The 15,572-nt window shown below is 42.4% G+C and overlaps 1 protein-coding gene across 2 annotated transcripts in view; it reads right to left on the reverse strand.

The window, feature by feature from the left end:
- Positions 1-15,572, reverse strand: part of MARCHF9 (membrane associated ring-CH-type finger 9) — a 228,940-nt gene that overhangs the window by 18,606 nt on the left and 194,762 nt on the right. For both annotated transcript variants that reach the window (XM_073576765.1, XM_073576764.1), the window contains one exon: positions 10,707-10,899. In XM_073576765.1, coding sequence (XP_073432866.1) covers positions 10,707-10,899 — 193 coding nt within the window. The remainder of the gene's footprint in view (positions 1-10,706; positions 10,900-15,572) is intronic.

The raw sequence follows: 15,572 nt of genomic DNA on the forward strand, positions 1-15,572 counted from the left end.
TATTATACTTTTCCTCTGATTGTTCCTCTCCTGGTTTTGGCTTAAAAATACTGCGGTAAAACACTGACAAAATACTCAATGTGTGACTGTGGCCTTAAGGGCAGAATATTAGGCAGAAAACATATGACACATTGAAAAACATTTATTACGTTTCATTGAGGGGAGGGGAATAAAAAGCAGCAATTCTCCAATATTTTCAGCGGCTCAGTTTTACTCTTCCTTTTTTGTGCTCACTGTGCAGTATAAGTGACACGTTAACGTTATTCTGCGGGTCAGTACGGTAATAGAAAATGTATAGATATGACTTTTCATATTTTATTAGTTTTGCACAATAAAATACTTCATACAAAGTAATTTGCTTTAGTATAATTGTATTCTGAAAGCCGTAAGTTTGCTATTTTTCAGCTTGCGGACCTATGTGAGGGTTTGTTTTATGCGGGATGAGTCACGTTTTCATTGGTATCATTTTGTGATTGATGTGATTTTCGTCAGTGCCTTTTATTCCATTTATTTTAACCCCTTAATGACCGGAGCTTTTTTCGGTTTTGTGTTTTCGTTTTTTGCTCCCCTTCTTTCCAGAGCCATAACTTTTTTATTTTTCGTCAATATGGCCATGTGAGGGCTTATTTTTTTGCCGGACGAGTTGTACTTTTGAACGACACCATTGGTTTTAGCATGTTGTGTACTCGAAAATGGGAAAAAAAATTGCTAGGTTCACTAAATGCTAAAACTGACCTGCCATTATGATTCTCCAGGTCATTACGAGTTCATAGACACCAAACATGTCTATGTTCTCTTTTATCTAAGTGGTAAAAAAAAATTCCAAAGTTTGCTAAAAAAAAAAAAATTTGCGCAATTTTTGAGACTCGTAGCATCTCCATTTTTCGTGATCTCGGATTGGGCTTATTTTTTCCGTGCCGAGCCGACGTTTTTAGTGATACCACTTTTGTGCAGATACGTTCTTTTGATCACCTGTTATTGCATTTTAATTCAATGTCGTGGCGACCAAAAAAAGTAATTCTGGTGTTTCAATTTTTTTTCTGGCTACGCCATTTAGCGATCAGGTTAATCCTTTTTTATCGATAGATCGGGCGATTCTGAACGCGGCGATATCAAATATGTGTAGGTTTGATATTTTTTATTGTTTTATTTTGAATGGGGCGAAAGGGGGGTGATTTGAACTTTCATGTTTTTTTTTCTTTTTTTCATATTTTTACAAACATTTTTTTTTTACTTTTGGCATACTTCAATAACCTCCATGGGAGGCTAGAAGCTGCCATAGCGCAATTGCCTCTGCTACATAGAGGTGATGCACAGATCATCTCTATGTAGCAGCAGAATGACAGCATTGCTATGAGCGCAGACCACAGGGTGGCGCTCATAGCAATCCGTCATCAACAGCCATAGAGGAGACCTCTGGTTGTTATGCCAACGCACCGCTGACCCCCGATCATGTGACGGGGTCAGCGGTGTGCGTATTTCCGGCCGCACAGCTGGAAGAGCTTGTTAAATGCTGCTGTCAGCGTTTGAAGTCATTTAACTAGTTAATAGCCGCAGGCGGATCACAATTCTGCATGCGCCTATTGCGGGCACATGTCAGCTGTTTAAAACAGCTGACATGTCCCGGCTTTCATGCGGGCTCACCGCCGGAGCCCTCATCAAATCGGGGGATACTGCCAGCTGACGTATTATTGCGTCAGCTGGCAGAAAGGGGTTAAGTGAAATTAAAAAAAAGCTAGAATTTATTTTTTTTTCCTACTGCTTTTACCGTGTAGGTGAACTAAGTTATCCTTGTGAGAGGCGTCATAATGGATGTGTTAATACCAATTATGAATGTTAGTTTGACTTTTTTTACATAAAGAAATAGGTAGAGGTGGTTTTTAATTTTTTTATAACACTATTTTGTACTTTTTACTTTAGTTCCACTAGGTGACTTGATATTCTGTACTGCAATGTATTAGGGTATGTGCACACGTTGCGGATCCGCTGCAGATTTCCTAGTGATTTACAGTACAATGTAAATCTATGGGAAATAAAAACCGCTGTGCACATGCTCCGGGAAAATCCGCACGGAAACGCAGCGGTTTATTTTCCGCAGCATGTCAATTCTTTGTGCGGATTCCGGTAAAACACGTGAAATTTGACCTGCGGATTCTGCCAAAAATAGCAGATTCTGCACGGAAAATTCCACACACGAATCCGCAACGTTGTCCACATACCCTTATACCTCCCTCTTAGGCCCAGGATTAATTAGGTGTCTGAGATTTGTAGGCCACTTCCTGGCATAAAAATGCTGACAAGGGTTAACCTACAAGGATCTGCTTTCTCACTCTCAGCAATCCCTACAGATTCATTAGGGCTCCTGGTGCTGATCCCACAGGTATATCAGCAGCACCCATGAGGTCTGCAGGATGTATATATCCACCATGAAACGGGACTTAAATCACGCTCATGATACATATATACAGTACATCAAACACCATTAAGGGGTTAACTGTTTAACATTTGGTCAGATTTAAAGGGGTTATCCATTTCTTTAGCTAAATGCTCAGCCCCAATAAAATAATAAAGCCTATACTAGCCTCTCGTGCCGACTCCGTTCTAGCGGTGTCGGCACTCACGGTCCTGGGGTTGTGACGCGGTGGAATGACATGTGATGCCCGAAGGCCAAACGCTGGTGTCACTGTCTCCGCCTTCAGACAAACTGAGCATAAAAAGGAAGTCCGGCTGCAGCTGATCTCGGACTTCATGTTCATTTTGACAAGAGGAGGGCACAGTGACGCCAGTGCTGATTGGGCGCCAGGCATCACATATCCTTCCTCCACATCACAGCCCCGGGACCGCGAGTGCCGACCCCACTGGAACGGAGCCGGCACAGGAGATGAGTATAGGTTTATTTATTTTATCGGGGCTGAACATTTAGTTTAAGAAAGGGTTTTCCTAGTGGAGGACAAATCCTTTAACTCTAATCTATTGTTGATCCACCCAGATGACTGGGGTTTATTAGACACCATTTACACTATAAGGCCATGTGCACACGCTGCGGTTTTTGCTGCAGTTCTGCTGCAGTTTTGACCGCAGCAGAACTGCAGCAGTTATGCAGACAGTGTACAGTAGCATGTTATCCTATGGGATTAACATTCTGCTGTGCACATGCTGCGGATTTTTACCTGCGGAAAAGCTGCGTTTTTTTTTTCCGCAGCATGTCAATTGTTTCTGCGGATTCTGCTGCGGTTTGCCACCTATTCTAATTGTCCAGGTGGCAAACCGCAGGGCAAAACCGCAGGCCAATCCGCAGGAAAAACCGCAGGTCATTTTACCTGCGGTTTTACCTGCGGTTCCGCAGATATGAATCCGCAGACGAATCTGCAGTGTGTGCACGTAGCCTAAGGCTACGTGCACACGCTGCGGATTCTGCTGTGGATTTGGCCTCTGCGGATCTGCAGCAGTTCCGCAGACAGTGTACAGTACAATGTAAGTCTATGGGATTTACAATCCACAGTGCACATGCTGCGGATTTTCAACTGCGGAAAAGCTGCGGTTTTGAATCCGCACAAAGAATTGACATGTCAATTCTTTCTGTGGATTCCGCTGCGGTTTGCCCCCTATTCCATTGTCCAGGTGTCAAACCGCAGGGGAAAACCGCCGGCCAATCCGCAGGTCATTTTACCTGCGGATCCGCAGATACAAATCCGCGGGTGAATCCGCAGCGTGTGCACATAGCCTAAATAACACCCAAGTTTAGGGCATACACGTGACAATCTTGTGGCTTATTTTTTAACCTTTGTTTTTATCGCGTTTTTGACGCTGTATTTTTTGTCTCTTGTTTATGCGTCATGCTTTATATAAAGCTGCTTTGTTATTGATACTTCCTGGTATTTGGCTTTGACAACTTTATTGACATACTTAGTTGCGGATTCTTTGCATTTTTGATGTATTTCCCCAGTGGCAACGCACTTTCCACATTTAGTGCAATTCTATGGGGAAATCTGGCACAGAAATCTCAGCGTGACTGCAAGACAAATGGACATGTTGAGTATGTGACATACGCACCGCTGGTCAGTTTACGCTGAGTACTAAAGAAGCACAGTGGGCAGGAGACTTCTAGAATTCCCATCCGCTTAGCGGGAAACTTAAGACGTTGCGTTTTTTAAGCAAAAATACGCACCAAAAGCTCATTGTGGTAACGTGGCATAACAACGCACTGTGGGTATGAGGGTTCAGGAAACCACATCTGCTTTACTTGAAATACATAATGCAGCAAGTTTTCAGCCCAGAAAATGCAGCAGAAAATTGGCTGCATTTTCATACATGGTAATATGCCCTTTAGAGCGCTGAGTAGTAAGGCTACACATGCGGTCATTTGCACTGCAATCTTGGTGAAAAGTTTGGAGACGGCCACTATTTTAATTTTTTTTATAAAATTTGCTGCTTTAGTATTTAGGTCTTTCAGTTTCTATGGTTACTCAAGTGCAATTATAAGTAGTTCTGAAGTTTTTATACTTTTAGTTACAAATACATCAATTTTATGCAAAGACTCGATTTTTACAGAGTTGACCCCTAGTTTTCAAAACTTGCAATTCACCCTGACGTGCTGGATATCGGCTTCTGGGCCAAATCCTGACTGATGACCGCCCATTCTTCCCTCGTGCTAGAAGTTTATCACAATTTGAGCTCGTGCAGATGACCGTTTTATTCAGACGAGTGTTATTCGAGGTTTTGCCAAGTAGCATTCGTGCCCGTGTTATTCTATGTGGCTGTGCACATGTATGATTTTTTTCCCTCGGATCACCAAAAATCGCAGTGTGCATGATTTGCCTCCGAGAATAGGATGGCACTTGTCCATTCATTCATATAGGTCCCTGGCAAAAATTAAATCCGATTTTCACTGACTGACCTAATGGAGAAACTTTTTATTTTCTCTCCACCTCCAAGAAAATCAGATCCCACTCTGAGCACACTCTGAACACAATTTTGCACCTGCTCTTTCTCTATTTTTGTTTTCCAACCCACACTTTGAGGATTTGCCAGAGGTTCTCAATGGGGTTGAGATCTGGGGAATTTCCTGACCATGGACCCAAAATGTCAATGTTTTGTTCACCGTTATTTAGTTATCACTTTTTCCTTCTGACATGGTCTCCATCATGCTGACAAAAATCATCGCTCATCACCAAATTGCCCCTGGATTGTTGGGAGACGTTACTCTTGGAGACTGTTTGGATCCCATGCCTTGTTCATGACATTGTTGTTACACAAAATTCTGAGTGAGCCCCCCTCCATGGATGAAAAGCCCCCACACATAAATGGTCTCGGGATGCTTTAGACTGTGTGCACACGTTGCGGATTGTCTTTCAGAATTTTCCGCGCGGATTTGTGTAAATCCGCAGGTGAAAACGCAGGTCAAAAGACCTGCGGTTTATCTGCAGATTTTCTGCGGTTTAGCCTGCGGGTTTCCCCTGCGGTTTGACACCTGTCATGGAGCAGGTGCCAAACCGCAGCGGAATCCGCACAAAGAATTGACATGCTGCGGTTTTGAAACCGCAGCAAATCCGTGCGGAAAATTCCGCACAGTGTGCACTGCAGATTTCTATTTCCATTGATTATAATTGTACTGTACACCGCAGCAGAAACCGCTGCAGATCCGCAGGACCAAAACCGCTGCAGATCCGCAGCAGAATCCGCAGCGTGTGCACACACCCTTACTGTTGGCACTACACATGATGCATGGCAGTGCTCACCTTTTCTTCTATGAACACTCATTCTTTCAGATGTCCAAAAAACATCAAAGATAGACTGACATTCCACAGAAAGTCCTGGGATTGGACTGGGGTAAAGTTATTTTCTCTGATCATGCCCCCTTCAGACTATTTGAAACTTCTAAAAGAGTTTTTATTCAGAGAAAAAAAACACGAGCACCACTAGAGTCCTGTGTCATCCCGCAGTAAGGCTGTGTACCCACGTTGCGGATTGTATGCGTTTTTGCCGTGTTTTTCGCCACGAAAACGCATACGGAACGCACCCCATGCATTCCTATGGCATTCCACGCATGCTGTGCTAATGCTGTATATTTTTCCGCTGTGGAATCGGAATCGCCGCGATTCCGCACACATAGGAATGCATTGATCCGCTTACTTTCCACATGTGGCTATGCCCACCATGCGCAAAGTGAGCGGATCATGTGCGGATGGTACCCAGGGTCTGGAGGAGAGAAGACTGTCCTCCAGGCTCTGGGTACCATATCCCTGTAAAAAAAAAATAAAAAATCGGGTTATACTCACCTTCCGGCGTCCCGCGCAGCCTTACCGATGCTGCTGCCAACTCCCGTTCTCAGTAATGCCTTGCGGCAAGGACCTGTGATGACATAGCGGTCTCGCGAGAACCTCTATGTCATCAAAGGTCATTGTCGCAAGGCATCTGTTAGGCGTCTGATTCCTGCGGCTACACAGCAGGAGTCCAGAGTCTCACATACTGCTTCGCAGCAAGTTACTCCTGAGGCTAAGTCCCTCTGCCGCTCCTCGGAACATGCTCATGAGACGATCTCCCATTGGAGGTCGGGAGTCACGTGCTCAGGTCCTTCTGATCTGATTGGTCCATCTCAGAGATCTGGAAGGTCCCGGCAGCAAATGCTATAAAAGGGCATGGCTAGTATAGGCTATTCTTGCTAGATGTGTGAATGGTGATGGATGTATGATTCTGGTGACTGACTCATTAAGATTCCCCTCCCTCTGATATTACGCATGTGGATAGGGAACTATAGTTGGAGTCCGCGCCAGTCAGTGGCAAGCTATAGGCCACTGTGCACACCGCACCTCTACACTAGCGTCCTGTGGTGTCTCCTGAGGCTAAGTCCCTCTGCCGCTCCTCGGAGCATGCTCATGAGACGATCTCCCATTGGAGGTCGGGAGTCACGTGCTCAGGTCCTTCTCCTGATCTGATTGGTCCATCTCAGAGATCTGGAAGGTCCCGGCAGTGCACGGCTATAAAAGGGCCGCCCTCTGATATTACGCATGTGGATAGGGAACTATAGTTAGAGTCCGCGCCAGTCAGTGGCAAGCCATAGGCCACTGTGCACACTGCACCTCTACACTAGCGTCCGATGGTGTCACGTCTCTCAAGGCACCATCGCTTAGCGGCTGTGTCTGCCGCCACGCTGCATGTAGCAGCACTTACCGGCGTCCGCAGCAGCATGCAATTTCACGGAGTCTGGTGAAGTCTAACTGGCTCAGTGTATACTTGTTTGTTTTTGTTACAGCGCCTCTGTGAGTTTAACAGAGTCCACTCCGCGCTCATCGGGTGACGTTGAACTCAAGCGCATTATACCGCCATATAGCGTGTCTGCCATTGTTTAGCAGCGGTTTTAACACATACTGCACGGTGGACCCCGAGCGGCGAACGCACTTTATTATTTATTTAGTGCGTTCCGCCGTTCCTAACAGCATCGCTGGGAACGAGAGCAACGCGAGGATCGGGCGACGCTGCGCGGGACGCCGGAAGGTGAGTTTATCATGATTTTTTTATTTATTTTTTTTTTTAATATTTTTAACATCCCATCTTTTACTATTGATGCCGCATAGGCAGCCTCAATAGTAAAAAATTGGTCACACTTGTCAAACACTATGTTTGACGAGTGTGACCATCCTGTCAATCACATTCCAAGCGATGCTTCAAATCGCTTGGAATGCGCTTGAATTCCGCACGCGAAAATCACGTGAAAAAACGCTTGTTTTCAGCTGGAAAAACTCATGCGAATTCCATGCGTTTTTCCCGCGGCGGGACTTGCGGAAATGCTGCGGAAATTTCTGCAGCATCTCTGCAACATGGGTACATAGCCTAAAGCATCCTGGAACCATTCATGTGTGGAGTTGCTTTTCATCCATGGAGTGGGCCCACAATTTTGCCTAAGAACACGAATATAGAATGGGATCTATACATCCTTCAGGAACCTTCACCTAACAATCCAGGAAAAATTTGGTGATGAGCAATACAGTATGATGAGACCATGTCACAAGGCCAAAGTGATAACTGCAGTGGCTTGCGAAAGTATTCACCCACTTGGCTTTTTACCTATTTTGTTACATTACAACCTGTGTTTAAATATTTGTGTTTCAATAATTTTTATTACATTTTGAAATATTAACAGAAAAAATATTAGAAGGGAAAAGTGAGGGAGGAAAGATAGATGTAAATAATTATTTAATACAGGGTAATTGGTAAAGTAGGAAACAAAAGGATAATTAAGGGAAAGGAGAACTTAAATGCGTAGCTCTTCTTCTTTAGATGTTACAATAAAATGCGTAATACACTTTAAATAACAGACATAGGTTGCTGTATACTTAGCAAAAACAAACAGAAATTGTTTACTTTCGTAAGATAATTTAACGGTAACTTAATATTAATGGTTCTATTTCATATAGAATATAATTATAACGACTATGAATACGAATTGTCCCATAATTCCTGTGTTTAAATATTTGTGATCTGATTTCTGTGTGATGCTTCAGCACTAGAAAGTCTAAGTTGGTGAAGTGAGAAAAATGTAGGCATAAATTAAATTTGTGATCATATAACTAAAAATTGGCACATGTAACCTTGAAGGAGCAAAGAGTTGCCAAGCAGAAATTGGAGTATCTCTCCATATGACCACAATAAACCACACACTCCATAGATGTGGCCTTTATGGAAGAGTGGCCAGAAGAAGCCTTTACTAACACACAAAAATTATAAGGCTTGTTTTGACTTTGCCAAAATACAAGTGGAAGTCTCCCCAAATGTATGGAGGAAGGTGCTGTGTTCAGGTGAGACCAAAATTGAACTTTTTGGCTATCAAGGTAAACACTATGTCTGGCGCCAAACCATCACAGCTCATCACCCCAAAAACACCATCACCACAGTGAAACGTGGTGGCAGCATCATACTGTGGGGATGTTTTTCGGCAGCAAGGACAGGGAAAATGGTCCGAATAAAGGGGAAGATTGATGGTGCGAAATACAGGATTATTCCTGAGCAAAACCCATTTTAGTCTGTCAGTGATTGAAGACTGGGACGGATGGTCACCTTCCAACAAGACAATGAACCAAAGAATACTGCTAAAGCAACACTCAAGTGGTTTAAGCAGAAACGTGTAAATGTTTTGGAGTAGCCCTGTCAAAGCCCAGACCTTAATCCAATTGAGAATCTGTGATCAAACTTGAAGATTGCTGTTCAGCAGTGAAATCCATTTAACATGAAGGAGCTGCAGCAGTTTTGCCTTGAGGAATGAGCAAAAATCCCAGTGGTGAGATTTGGAAAGTTCATAGAGACCTATCCAAAGTGTCTTCCAGCTGTAATTGCCACAAAAGGAGGTTCTCCAAAGTACTGACTTTAGGGGGATGAATAATTATGCACATGGTTTCAGTTTTTGTTGTCCTATTTGTTGTTTGCTTCACATTAAAAAAACCCCCACAAATGTTCACATACTTGTAGGCATGTTCTTTACATGAACTGATGCAAACCCTAAAAAACAAACAGTAAAATTCCAGGTTGGGAGGCAGCAAAACACGATTAAATGCCAAGGGAGTGAATACTTTCGCAAGCCACTGTGAGTGGCTTGGGGAACAAAACATTTAAACTGTGGGTTCATGGCCAGGAAACTCCACAGATTTCAATCCCACTGAGAACCTGTGGTCAATCCTCAAAAAGCAAGGACAAACAAAAACACAGAAATTGTCTTGTCAAGAGTAGTCTGTCATCAGTCAGGACTGAAATGCTTATAATTGTATGTCAGTATGCCATGGAAACATCTGACTCAACGATCTAAAATCACTTAAGCAGCAAACTTTGTGAAAATAAAAACTTGGTTACAGTTGGGTAACATCCCTTTTAGTAGCTGGATGGTTTGTCAACCATTTGAAGAAGATTAAATATTTAAGAGACTTCAGCTCTGTTCTGTTCCCATGTATTTTTTTTTCAAGTTGAATGCATTCTTACACCAGGTTTTTGCAACCCCATCTGAGAACAACATAAAGTAGAGGCAGAGATACTGATTCCGGCAATGTATCAATTATTGAGCTGCTAGTGCTAGATATCATTTTGATAAAATCACTTTCATCTGCTGCAGATCTAGCAGTTCTCTGAATGCTGAGCTCTGTATAGCCCCGCCTACAACACTGATTGGCTGTTTTCTGCCCATATACAGTACACAGAAAGCTGCCAATCAGTGGTGGGGGCGTGGTTATAGACAGCTCATCTAACTGGCATCAGGTTTACTAGGCCACTAACCATAATCTCCAGCTGATAGAACTGTGATTTTATCAAAAGTACATCAAGCAGCCCAGTAAGTGACACATCGCTGAAATCGGGGTCTCTGGCTCTACATTATGTTGCTCTCCGATTATGTGGCAAAATCTTGTGATAGATTCTTTTCAATCATATAATGACGAATCCCGCCAGACCACCCTGCCCATGCAGACCACGCTGCCGCACAAACCACGCTGCCAAGCAGACCACGCTGCCAAGCAGACTACAATGACTTGCTATGAGGTGAGTCAAGAGTTTCTTGATTGTACGAGTAGTGCTGCAGACCACACTATTTCTGCTGTAAAAATTACTGAAACTACTGATGGAAATCGTAAAAGCTTATATTTACAAAAAGTATTATTGATTTCGAAGGAAACTTTTTTTTTTAATGAAAAGAAAACAGTCATCATATATAGAAATGATTCTCTTACCTATACAGACTATGTCCATGAAGCCGTACATGCCGTAGCAGATTTGGAACAGTAAATCTTGTCGCTGCCATTTGGCCGAGGGGCTGAGAGAGGACCAGATTAGCCAGGATATGCTGGCGATGAGGAAGAGGGAGCCCAGGATTATAGCTGCTATTTGGACCTTCTCGATCACAGTCAAAGAAATGGCCTGCCACTGCAATGCAGAATGAAAAGCTGTCAGGAACGCACAAGTATCGCTACCTCTTACCTGATGCTGTGTATTCCATCCAGAGACAGAAATGCATTACCAGCCTATTGTCATATTTATTGCATCAAAGTTTCCACATATTCGTAGCAAAACAAGCGCCTTTATTTCCTAAATGAACGATTTACATAATTCATGCATGCAGACGAATGTTTCCTGTGTCCTGAATAGTAATTTACCTGCGGAATCAGTCGCCTTTCTGAAACATCGAAACAAAAAAAAAAAAACACCAATTTTGCCATGGTAATGTAAGGCTAGTTTCACACTTGCTTTTTTTTGCAGCGCGTTTTTCCCGCAAAAAAACGCATTGAAAAAACGCATACATAAGCATACAACTGCTGCGTTTTTTTTCAAGCATTTTTATGAGCATGCATGAAAAAAACGCAGCGTTTGTATGCGTTTTTAGTGCGTTTTTTCCGCGTTTGCGTTTTTTTCCAACATTTTTAGGTGGCCCCTCACACTACCCAAACCATGACTTTACTAACCCTAACCCTAACCCTGACCCTAACCCTTAACAAAACCATACTTAACCCTAACCCTGACCCTAATCCTTAACAAAACCATACTTAACCCTAACCCTGACCCTGACCCTAACCCTGACCCTAACCCTAACCCTGACCCTAACCCTTAACAAAACCATACTTAACCCTAATCCTGACCCTAACCCTGACCCTAATCCTTAACAAAACCATACTTAACCCTAACCCTGACCCTTAACAAAACCATACTTAACCCTAATCCTGACCCTAACCCTGACCCTAATCCTTAACAAAACCATACTTAACCCTAACCCTGACCCTAACCCTGACCCTAACCCTTAACAAAACCATACTTAACCCTGACCCTGACCCTAACCCTTAACAAAACCATACTTAACCCTAATCCTGACCCTAACCCTTAACCAAACCATACTTAACCCTAACCCTGACCCAAACCCCAACCCTAACCCTGACCCTGACCCTAACCCTAACCCTAAACCCCCTTAACTAACCCTAACTCTAACCCAAACCCCTAAATTCCATGGTTAAAAAAAAAAAAAACGCATATGCAAAAAAACGCATACATGAGCATGCCAGTGCGCACATATGCGCATCCATAGGCTATAATGGCCATTTTTAGCGCAAAACGTGCGCATATGTGCGCATGCGCTTTTTTGCAGGGCCAAAAAATGCAACATGCTGCGTCTGGAAAATACCAACGCACACCCCAAAAAAAACGCAGCGCATGAAAATCGCATACATGCGCTTACCAGCGCGCAGGTATGCGCACCCATGTTAAATATAGGGGAAAAAACGCATGCGCAGGTATGCGTTTTTTTCCAGCGCTAAAAAACGCAAATGTGAAACCAGCCTTATTCATGCATCTCTAGGACATCGACAGACTCAGTGAAGTTTTGGTGACAATGTATGTCGCTAACCTGGCCATGGGTCACGGGCCCACAATGGACTAGAGGTCTACACTTAACCTCCACTATATAGTGTAAGTGGCTATCTTGTTGATTTGCCTTGCAATTATTTTTCAAAGAAGCCTTAATAAAAAAAAATCCAGCTGATCGCTGCAGGACAGATAGCTCTGATTTCTAGTGACTAGATGTCTAGCATTACTTGGCAGCCATTCAAATGGATGGCAATTCAATTAGGGATGGTCCAGACACAGAACAGCTCTCTATTCTAGATTATTAAAATAGGGCTCCGAGCAAGAGAGTTCCTCACAATGACCAACATGTGCCTTAATTGAGGATTTGCAAAGGGGTTATTTTGTGAAGGAATACGAAAGATGACTTATCCATCAAGGTTGTGTTCACTTCTGTGTACCAATGTTAAAGCTGTGTTCTTACCTGGGTACCAATGTAAAGGCTATGTTTACATCTATGTACCAATGTTAAGGCTGTGTTCTTATTTGGGTACCAATGTGAAGGCGGTGTTCACATCTGTGTACCTACGTTAAGAATGTATTCCTATTGGACTACCAATAGAAAGGCTGTGTTCACTAACATTAATGCTATGTTCCTATCTGGCTAACAATGTATAGGCTGTGTTCACATCTGTGCACCAACATTAAACCTATGTTCTTATCTAGCTAACAATGTAAAGGCTGTGTTCACATCTGTGTACCTACGTTAAGAACGTATTCCTATCGGACTACCAATTTAAAGGCTGTGTTCAGATCCGTGCACCAACATTAACGCTATGTCCTTATCTGAGTAACAATGTAAAGGCTGTGTTCACATCTGTGCACCAACTTTATGACTGTATTGTTATCTGGGTAACAATGTTCTTATTTGGGTACCAATGTAAAGGCAGTGTTCACATCTGTTTACCTACGTTAAGAATGTGTTTTTATCTGGCTACCAATGTAAAGGCGGTGTTCAGATCTGTGCACCAACATTAGAGCTTTGTTCTTATCTTGCTACCAATGTAAAGGCTGTGTTCACACTTGTGCACCAACTTTAGACTGTATTCTTATTAGGGTACCAATGTTCTTATTTTGGTAGCAATGTAAAAGCTGTGTTCACATCTGTAACAATGTTATGTTTTTTTTAACATTTTGCAAAATGTGCAAATTTCTCTGATAAAACGTTGCAAAACCAGTTAACTACAAAAATAAAACACACTTGTGGGATTTGCGCATAATCGCGTGTGCAATTTTGATGAGTTTGTTGAAAAAAACCATCAGTAAAAAGCACAGGTCAAAAAAGAAAAGTTTTTTTTTTTTTAAAATATGTGTTTTGGCTGGTGACTGTGATACTGGTGTTTTTTATTCTGAGGAAGGGACAATTCTGGCCATATGATGCATAGGTGACTTTAATAAACTCCATTTTATGGAATAAACGTGATCAACTGAGTTAACTTGTTTTATTATACCCTGGTTGTTTTTTTTACCATTAACATTTGGCCCAGCAATGCATAGATAACACCCTTAATATTAATAAGCTCCGTTTTATGTAATGAAGTATTCCCAGTTCTATTCCATACGTCCTTGTACTCAGAATACTAGTCCATCTGGTCACCGGTGAGAAAAAAAAAGCAGAAGAACGAACCATGACAACTACTAACACCATCATAACAAGTGATAATAAGTGTTATGCTCTCAGCATAGCCCAATCAGGTGGTCGGCGACCCATGTGTTTGGGGAGAAATCACACAGAACTTTTTCCATTACACCTGGAGAGTTGTCTGTGTCTCTCTCTCTCTCTCTCATTGTATCTATAGTTTTAACAGAGTTGCACCAGGAAGTTTCTGTCTTGTTTTTTCTTCTACGTTGGCTAACAAGTGATGGACATGTCATAGTTACATGGCAAGAAATCCTGGCCTTGTATACTTAGCTTTACCGTTACTTGTCATGTCCCCTGTTCCCGCTTCTATAGCGGCATAGGTGCAGATCTTTATTCCAATAAGGTGTTTCATGTTCCACTCAAGTTGCAATGCTTGAACAATGAACCTTTAATTTGTAGTCATGCATATGCAAATGAGGCAGGACTAGTCCAGCAGAGTGTTTCTTCCCCTGACTAGGCCTGCCTCAGATCTTCTAATCACGCCTCCTTGGGTATGATTGACAGTCAATCCTCATCATGGTAGGACCATTATGCAATTATGCTTAGATAGACATTATTAGAAAATTAGAGGCAGCACTAGTCCGGGGGCAATAGATACTATGCCGGACCATCTGTATAAAGTGATGAAGATTGTTCAAGGATGGCAGCATTAGCATGGAACGTCCAGTAACTTACTGGCACAGATCTGCACCCTCACTGCTATAGCAGTGGGGGATCCGACACGATCCTTTAAACACACACAGACATAGAAAAATAAATGTAAAAAAAAGGGAAATCAGCCAGTTACCCAATAATAGCAATTTCCGACATGATTTCTTGAAAGAGACTCTAAATGATCTCAGATGAAATGTTCCCGGCCCGTGAGTCAGCCAACACGTGAAGCACTTTGTGTGTACACCTTCAGTACTCGGAGAGCTGCCGTGTAATCAGCTGCTGACTCACCGGCTATGAATGACTATTACATTAGAGAGCTCAAGTCTCAGAAAGTCCATTTTGTACAACATGTGGCATATCATTAAACTACTAAAACATAATTCCCACTTACACATTGCTGGCAAAACTGTATTAAGACAGATCTATGCTTTCACCTTACCCAGCACACCCTTCCTGTACATAGATCTTTATAACCTCGTGTATACACAGTGATGTGCCTCGCTGTAAACACGATCTAACATGTCATTTTGAAGTCTTGCAATATTAATTTATTATGCAATTTTCTTACTAATAGAGCATATACAATATAACCACGATGTTCTCTTTACTATTTATTTGCTTTTTTTTTTTTTTTTTTACATTTATGGCGCTAGTGGAGTAAAGAGCAGTAGTAATAATAATTTTATTATAATAATAATTTTATTTCTATAGTGCCAACATATTCCGCAGCGCTTTACATTTTCGAGGGGACTTTTACAGATAATAAAAGACATTACAGAATAACAATAATCACATAAATCGACAGATACCAAGAGGAATCGTTAGCTCTCCATAAGTGCCCTGCTATTTCTCATTCTCAAGCTCCGCCATCCTGCATGAGAACGGTGACTGAACACGACCCGCCATAAATTAC

Source organism: Dendrobates tinctorius, unplaced genomic scaffold (genome assembly GCF_039654945.1).
Source record: "Dendrobates tinctorius isolate UK_male_01 unplaced genomic scaffold, ASM3965494v1 ptg000051l, whole genome shotgun sequence".
NCBI classification, from domain to species: Eukaryota; Metazoa; Chordata; class Amphibia; order Anura; family Dendrobatidae; genus Dendrobates; species Dendrobates tinctorius.